Below are 9259 nucleotides of genomic sequence, written 5' to 3' on the forward strand. Positions count from 1 at the left end.
AGCTGAGGAAGAAGGACCCCAGCCGGGATCTTGGCCTAGGTCCCATAAAACCCGAACCCCCACATATAGCAGTCCATGGAGGTCATTCATCTGGACCTAACTGCTCCACTTGTGCCTCTGACTTCCATTCAGAATGAGACTTTCAAGGGCACTCCGACCACAGCACTAAGAGATTGCACCAGCTGATGACTAAGAGCATCCACAATGTAATAATCAAAACTAAAAGGTTGCTAAAGTTAGCAATGTTTGCTCAAAAAAGTGCTCACATTGTAATAATCAAACTTAGCAACCTCTTAGCAACTCATCAAATTTTGACCTTTGAATAATCAAACTTAACAACTTTTACCAATAACCAAAACTCAATAACCAAACCCAATAACCAAATTCAAAACTAAAAAATTAAAAAACACCTCACATAAGAATCGTCTCATTGAGACGAATAATTTGGTGTGGTCGGATGCGTGATTGGAACTCGTTTGCAATTGGACATAGATGCATTGCGTATTGTAGGGGTTTTTTTTTATAGGGATACAAAAATAACCAATGTGGAGATCAAGTTTGTTAGGTTTGATTATGAACTAAATGGATAATCAAATGCTGACGTGGCACATTTTGGTTATCGATTTTGATTATTCCCATTGCGGATGCTCTAATACATTGCAACTTAATTTAAATAGTAACCTGGAAATCTCACACTAACGGATTGCACTAACAGAAAGTTGAAACATGTATATATATAATCTACCGTCCTATTCAGTATTCATTTATTGCTAAAATTATTTATCATAAACATCTATATATCACAATCTATTCCTATTATTTTGGTACACCAAAAGCACATGCATGGTATATAAATATGTAATGCTTCATCCAGAGAATAATGATTCCACAGCTCAGTTAATTCCTATATTTCTATAAATGAAAACCAATTCGTAGTTATCTCCGCAATTTTGAGTACTTCAAATAGTTTAGGAAGATGATATCTCAATTTGTTTTTTGGTAAATTGATATCTCAATTTCAAGTAAATTGTGGTTCGAAACCAAAACCAAACTGTGCTTTGGATTGGTTTGGTCCTATAATTCTTTTTCAGTTGGTTTGGTTCCCCAAATTTATAATTCATACGTAGGTAGTGGTTTGGTTCTTAGTTTACTATAAATCTGAACCAATCCGGTCCATGATCACCCTATCAAAAATCGGCTTCCTATAGACTCGGCAGCAAATTAACTCTACGTTCATGGTAAATGTTTGGTTCATTTCTTAAAATTGTAAACCTTTATAAATTCATGCAGGAGCCAATTCAAATGTGGCACCCTACCCAGCAGAAAATCAATCAGTTACGCGGGCCAAACATTATGCACTATATATAGACCATTCTGACCATACTAAAACAAGACCACAAGAATCCAGCAACAATTGTGCCCGCACGATAGCTACATCAAAGGAGAGCCTTCTACCCAATGCACTCTCCTTTCCGTTTTCTCCACAAGGTCTTTCCCTTGGCCTTCTCTCACCTAAACAAGGATTTGATGAGAGAGAGAACCCTTGGTGGTGCCTTCAATCCTTCCTTCTTCCTTGTATATTGTAATATTAATCTCTCTCTCTCTCTCTCTCTCTCTCTCTCTCTCCCCTAAACAGGCATTTACATGAGGAAACTTTGTCCAAATTTTGATAGAGAAGATGGACTGGAGACGGTGCTTGAGGTCCCCATACCGGAGGACATGTTCACGAGTATGGGTAGCAATGTAGCCCTCCGGTGGCAGAACATGGCCACATGGATGAAGGCACAAACTTCGGATAAATGGTTATCTCCAATTATAGCTGGGCGTTATAATGAGCTGAGTTTTCTCCTTTATATTGTCGGGTCTCCTCTCATACCCCTTCAAGTGCAACTGGACCATTCCTTACACCGTCCTGTTAGACACTCTTCCATCGTAAGGAAAAAGTTTCTTTCACATCTTCTGTAGGTTTTGCAATCATCATTCTTTCATTGTTGTACGTCTTAAAAAAACAAAATTCATGATGTCAAACTGTCAAGTAAGTAAATATGCATCCCATCTGTCTTCAAATCTATTAAAATGTTTTGATCCCTTGGTCATAGTTCGGCATATAGCACCTCCGTTGGAATTCCGAGACCTAACACAACAAGGTCAGCCAAAGTACTAGGTGGTCGGCTAAGACCCCGATATTTGCAAAGGGATGGCATTTCGACGCCTGAGACAAGCTTAGAATTTGGTGAAAAATCAGTGAGCAAGCTTGGACACTGTTAGAATCCTGGGAAAATAACAATTGACGAGTTTTGGTGACGGATCTGGGAGAAACCTTTCATATTCCTATTAATGAGCCCGATCATGCTTCAACTCCAAATACTCAGATGCAAGACCTGTAGCATAATTTCCTTTTGAGTTCATTGTCTTTTTAAGGCTGTAATTTTTCTTAAAGGAAGAATGTCATTAAATTAAGGATTAGAATAAGGAGAAGAAAAAGTATATATACAAAATATAAACAACAGCTAAATCAAACCCTTTTTTATTGGGGCTTTAATTACCTTTTTCTTAACAAAATCACTTGATCTTCGATTCTTAGAAATCATGTTTCCATCATTATTCACGACTCCTATTTGCATGTAGGAAGCTTCAACAGCAAAGTACATCGTACAACAATACATAGCAGCCACAGGTGGACAAGCAGCGATGAACTCGTTACTGAGCATGTGTGCAGTAGGAGAGGTGAAAATAAGCGCGTCAGATTTTCACCAAGGTGATGAAAGCGTGAATGTTAGGAGTACGGAGGAGGCTGGAGGATTTGTACTTTGGCAGAAGAATCCGGACTTGTGGTGCTTGGAGTTACTTGTTTCAGGGTGCAAAGTCATCTCTGGAAGCAATGGGAAGGTCTCTTGGAGGCAATCTTCCAACCAGCAAACTCCCATATCTAAGGGTCCACCCAGACCCTTGCGCCGGTTTTTGCAGGTACTTCCTAGTTAAGCTAATTCATGCATCACTGTAAAATTTATAGTAGACTAGTACACCAGACTACATCTACCAAGGGGTTCACATGTATAAAATAAAAACTACCCATCAAGGTGATGTGGATAGTGGTGAATTTTGTTCCCGATTTGACAAAAATCACATAAAGACAATCATATGAAAAGTTAAATTAAGCATCACGCAAAGATTCACATGTTGTCTCAATTGGATAGTTGGGTGCATATCATCCACACACCTCATACCAATTTTCACCACATAGCGAGCGAAAGAAGATAGTACTGATTTCATCGACAACGTTGGCGTGTAGCCAAACCGTCATAATTAGAGAAGTGAAAGTTTAAACTAGATCAGGCTTTACAAACCAAACAATTCTAAGTTTGATGTGCATTGGACTCACACCTTGAACCAATCTGAGTTCATGTGTTTCATTTTATGAGTAGCTATTTTGATTTGGGTGATCGGTTTCTAAAACTAGTTTTTTTTTTTTTTTTTGGGTAAACCAACTTAAAATAGAAAAAAAGAACCGAATATATAGCCTATAAGGGACATACCCCAGAAGGGAAGAAAATAAAAAGAAATAAAAATGATCACTCTAGGCTAAGCGGCTACAAGATGCTAAAAGATAATACTACCAAATGTTTTCGACCCATCTTCAAAGAGGGCAAGGAAACAACCGGAAAATAGAGACATATATGATGATATAAAACCTAAAAGACAGGGACCACATGCTAGCATCCACAACATTTAGGACAAGCACAAGGCCACCTGCCTCCACCTTCCAAAGAATCCAAACCGTGGAACTTCTTCATGAAAAGTTGCTAACTGGCACAATAGCCAAGTTCCAGAATTTGAGGAGATATATAAACTGCAACACTAGCAGATGAATCCCACTCGAATCGACCTGTGAATTCCTGGGACATCCCCCAAGGATAGGCCATAAGTCTATAACAGATTACAAGATTAAAAGGAAGCGCACATCCAACCAACTAAAAGTATTCAAAAACTTGACACCAAAATGTGCCAATTAAGGACAGCCCCCTTTGATAGGCATGCTCTGACACAGTAGAGATCGAGCTTCAGCACTACACTTACAAACCCATAATAAAAATCAAATGGGTGCGCAACACGAACCAGCAAGATATACACATTAACCGAACTGGACTTTACAAAACAGGATTGTAGCATTTTACCCAAAAACAGGATTGTAGCAAGAACCATTGTAACTATTGGAACACAACCGGATAACCCAAACTGTTTTCACCATAAGCAAAATAGGGGCAGCTGAAAGCATGGTAATGCCCACAGATGATATGCTAGCTGCAAAAGAACTGTACCCAAAGTTGCCTCACAAAATGGGATACATTCCAAGTCTATAACAGATCTCACCAGCAAACTCCCTCGAAATCTAACCTCCCTCTCTTCTTTTCACACTAGACCTAGATCATTGGCAAATAGTAAGTTTTATTATGCACGATGCATATAATGTGTAACCAAAAGTCAAAATAACCTTTCAAAAGAGTATACATGTTAGATCGCAAAAAATCCTAAGCTAATATTTGAATGTTTTAGAGTATGTCCTCAGTGTCATAAGACAGCCTATGAGTGAAACTATTTAAAACTGCCATCTTCATTGAATTGAGGTTATGCCAGTTCAGATCTTTAATGTTAGAAAGGAATCACTGAGAAAAAAAATTGTGCCTACAACATCTTAAGTGTTGGAACAGGAGCTTTACCCTTGCTAACTTCAAGTTTTATGTCATTTTTTGAGGAGAAAGTGTTCCTAGCATGCAAAAGGAAAGATCCCTAGAAGATCAGGTTGGGAGACTAGATATCCATTCCTGTACCATTAGGTGTTAGAGATGATAAGGATGAACAATCAAAACTAAAATGTGAAAGTATGCACATCATGACAAGGGAAAATATTAAATTCTCTGGCTATCCAAAAGAACGATTTTTCCAATAAGGAACTACTCTCGAAACATATTGATCTTCGAGAAAGAGACATTTGATATTTGTCAATGGTCAAGACAATTAAATTTGAGAACAACACCATCATCCTTAATTTTTCTTTTCAATTTCTCTACTTGTTATCTTAATATTTGTAATTCACTCTGTAATAGAAGTTTCTCTTAGCACTTAATGCACTGGTGGCAGGGGCTAGATCCTAGATCCACAGCCAATTTGTTCCTAGATGCAGTATGCATTGGAGAGAAGATCATAAATGATGAGGACTGCTTCATACTCAAACTTGACACATGCAAATCAGCCCTCGAGGCACAAAGCAGCTCTAAATATGAAATCATCCATCACACAATATGGGGCTATTTTAGCCAAAGATCAGGCCTTCTACTTAAATTTGAGGACTCAAGGCTTCTCACTGTAAAAACAAAAGGGGAGGATAGTGAGGGTATTTTTTGGGAAACAAGTACAGAATCAGTGATTGAAGACTACAAATATGTTGATGGTGTTAATATTGCACATAGTGGCAAAACATTTGTCACAGTTTATAGATATGGGGAACAATCTGCTAATCACAGGAGGGAGCTCGAAGAAGCATGGAAAATTGAGGAGGTTGATTTTAACGTTTGGGGTTTGTCTGCAGATTTCTTTATGCCTCCTTCGGATATCAAAAGGGTGAAACAAAGTTGAAAGTGAAATCTTTTTTTGATGACAGTAATATCTGCTCTTAATGTTGAAGAAAGATGTAAATTAAATATGTATAACTTGAAAGCATGAAATATCTGAAAAAACATTTCTTTATCGATTTGATGTCGTGTTAGATTGTAGACAGAGCTGCCATTGTGCTAAAGCTTGTATTGCAGTTGCTTGAGGCCTTCAATTTTTTTTGAATTTTAGGTGTCCCTCATACTTTTTTACCCCTTATAATATTCCAATTAAAGGGCCTCAATTTTAATTGGGAATTGATTTTCACACTCCCTTTATGATATCCACACTCCTTTTTTTTTTAGTGACTTTTCAGGGGCTTAAAACAAAATTAAAACGAAAGTTGATTTTCACACTCCCTTTTTTATATCCACACTCCTTTTTTTTTTTGTTTTTTACTATTCGAAGTGCGTATTTTGTTTGCTAAAAGTCAAAAAAGGGAGCGTGGATATAAAAAAAGGAGAGTGTGAAATCAACTTCAGTTTTAATTTTGTTTTAAGCACCTGAAAAATCAGGGCCTGCTCTAACTGTAGAGATCTCTCTTTCATCTTTACTTGGCAAATTTAAGAGGGTTTTCTTGTCATGCACTTTCTTGCCATGAGATCATGCTTGCATATAGGGATGGGAATAGTGTCATGTTGTGTCATATAGTTCATGTCATTTGTTACTTCATGTTAAAAATATTGCTGATTAAAACGCATCCTGATACTAACCTGGGGCTCCAAGTATTCTTCCCAATAAGAGGGCCCCAAATAGGAAGAAGTGATGGATATTAGTATATACTTCAGATTTTACGGAAGACTGTTATGAAAGCCATTAAGTAGAGAATAAACAAATTAACAAGTGATCAAAATAAGGACAAAAAAGTTAACTTGTTTTGCTCAAGCACAAAGCAAGAATGTACTCCATGGGTGAAGAGTGAGAGAGGATTCATTATGAACAAGTAGAGATTACAAAGAGCCCGTTATATCCGTAACTCTCAAAGAATCACCAAACAATATTCAGGGACAAATTTCTAGTGGAACCCAAAAGGGAGAACATACCCTTGGTAGATCCCAAAGAGACAACACAAAACCCTAATATCAAGCCCCAATAACTAAATAGACAAACCATAGGAACCCCAAGGTCCCTATTTATAGGAAAGCACTAAAAATAAACCTAAATTGACTTAGAATAGGAATTATAGTCACATAAGTCTAAACCGTCTTAAATAAAGAATTCTAGTCACTTTCGAACAAATCTCTAGCTTTACTTGAATTCCTTATAGTCCAACACCATAGAATATTCCTCTCACAAAACAACTCTTCTCCAAACACCCCCGCGGGGCAATCAATGCCTGTGGAAACCAATCAAGCCCAAGTAGCGCTAAATTGTATATGCCAAAACTGAGTCAAACCTGAATTCATAACCACTGATGAAAAAATCGTGATGCAACACCCACAATCGTACTACCATCAAGCACATAGAGTTAACTAATTTCCGACCCTCCATCAAAACACTAGCACTCTTTGAACCCTCAAATCTCCACCTTCAGCGACGTACTTCCAACCATCGGAGTCAAGAGTACCCAAAGAGACAAGGTTCCTCCTCAAATCCAGTACACATGCCGAACACCCAGCAATGTCCTCACAATACCATCATGCATTCTGACTTTAATTGTTCCAATCCTAACAGTTCTACAAGGCATGTTATTTCCCATGAGAACTGTACCATCGTTGACCAATTCATAAGTTTCAAACCAATCCTTATTTAGACACGTGGTAAGAACACCCAGAGTCCATAATTCACTCGGTATTCAATCAGACATCACTGATTGTCCTTGAGAGAACAGTCTCTGACCCATCAGAATCAAATTTAGCAACACCAGCAATAACCTTCTCTCCATTTTTTTTGGGTAAATCAGCTTGAAAATAAAAGAGGCTAACCGAATATACAGTCTACAAGGGGCATACCGCAAGAGGAAAAACAAAACAAAACAAAGATTGAGAAAATTGAAGATCTAAGCCAAGTGGCTACATGAAGGATAATACTATACTCTATCAAGCTAATTGTGGGCACACGTCGCAAAATTTTCAATTTTTGTCTTAAAAATCGAGTGCGCCCTCTTTCGGGAAGCGCGGCGAAGCGCTTACAATTCAGAGTTGCCACTTGGGTTTCGCAGTGAAACACCCAAGGAACCGAACTTGAAATGCTTGCTATGTTGTTTGATTTTGAAAAGGCGTAGACCGGTTCGTCGTCACCTTTGATATCTGAGGTTCGGGAGCCAGGTTACAAGAGGGGAAGGGTTTTATGGCACCTCTCTCATCCAATCCGGAGATTGGTCTCTACTCGGGCATTTTGTAAAACATTTGCATTCTTCTCTCATTAATCACTTTTTTTAGCCAATTAGGGTGGGGGAACAATTAAAGGGGATTAAAACTATAACAAGTTGCATTTATGTGACAAAAGGTGGTGGATGCTTGTTGAAACAGATGATCATAGATTGAGAACAAGCACCTGTGAGCATTTTAAACAAACTGGAACACGTTGTCCCAGAATGAGGCACGCAAAGGGAGGCTATATGCACTGGCCAGGCCACTGCATATAGGGGCTACTTGCGTGCACCATCGGTATACTGGCATGCGCCGGTAAATCTAAACTCACAGCTCCTTTTTCTCAACCCTCTGGGCTCTGGAAGGACCAGTGCACACCCAGGACAAACCACGCAGTTAATATAGCAGAATAAATGCAGTTACGGGCAGCAGAGATGGCTTATAGAGCAATAAAATGAACAGAACGCCCCATAAACAGTGTGGGGAACATAAACATAGGCCAAGACTTGACTGCCATGCAAGGGCCAGCCACTAGATCCATTGAAACTGTCGTACGCCAGTCCAAAGGCCACGTACGCCAGTTACACTATTTGGTCAGTGCTTGGCTTTGCATGATCTGGGCTCTGGAACACGACCAGAAGGATCCCAGAGGCCTTCTAAAGCAGAAATAACAGATAAGCAACTACACAGTTCTAAAATATAGAAAGCAGTAAACTGGTTCTTATCATGCTAAAAGGTGATGAAACAAAAGAAAACAGAAAGATTGGTGGTCAATGATCCCCACGCTAGTATTGCAAGTATCACCATGATTGGCGTACGGCTTATTGTTACTGGTGTGTGCCAATGACTACCATTCGCGATCCTTGAAATGCTACCAGCTTTAGGGTCAGGACTGGTATTGATTACCAGTCTTGACCCTGCTAGCACCCCTCAGGGGTAAGAACAGGTTGTAGAATAAAATGTGGTATACCTTTTATTGGCCTTTGATGGAAGGTTTGAGCTTTGAACTTGAAGTTTAAGGGATGGATGATGAGTATGGGGGTGTGATGAGTGTATGAAAGAGGGTTGGCTTCCTCTTCCAACAAATGGGAGAAGAGAGAAAGCAAGAAGAAGGAGAGACAAGGCTTGAATGCTCTTTTTATGAGTCGTAACCTTGTGAACCCCTTGCATATAAATGCAATGGGGGTATTTATAGGCCAGGAATGGACTGAGGAGAGAGCTAATTAGTTGGGTTAAGGGCTGGTTAGGTTAGGAAGAGAGCCTCCCATGCATTAAATGCATGGGACTTGGGTTGAAAG

General features: G+C 39.0%; 1 protein-coding gene across 2 annotated transcripts; it reads left to right on the forward strand.

Moving 5' to 3' along the window:
- Positions 1-1469: 1469 nt before the first annotated feature.
- On the forward strand, positions 1470-5642 carry LOC131303746 (uncharacterized). Of its 2 annotated transcripts, none has more exons than XM_058330730.1 (3): positions 1470-1932; positions 2629-2967; positions 5119-5642. In XM_058330730.1, exons 1-3 carry the CDS (start codon positions 1645-1647, stop codon positions 5632-5634), a joined length of 1143 nt encoding a protein of 380 aa, XP_058186713.1. In that variant the 5' UTR covers positions 1470-1644; the 3' UTR covers positions 5635-5642. The 2 variants fall into 2 exon arrangements, with proteins under 2 accessions (XP_058186713.1, XP_058186714.1); XM_058330731.1 differs by having other exon boundaries at positions 1476-1932; positions 5140-5642.
- Positions 5643-9259: the final 3617 nt, after the last annotated feature.

The sequence above is a fragment of the Rhododendron vialii genome, chromosome 10a (genome assembly GCF_030253575.1).
Source record: "Rhododendron vialii isolate Sample 1 chromosome 10a, ASM3025357v1".
In the NCBI taxonomy this organism is placed as follows: Eukaryota; Viridiplantae; Streptophyta; class Magnoliopsida; order Ericales; family Ericaceae; genus Rhododendron; species Rhododendron vialii.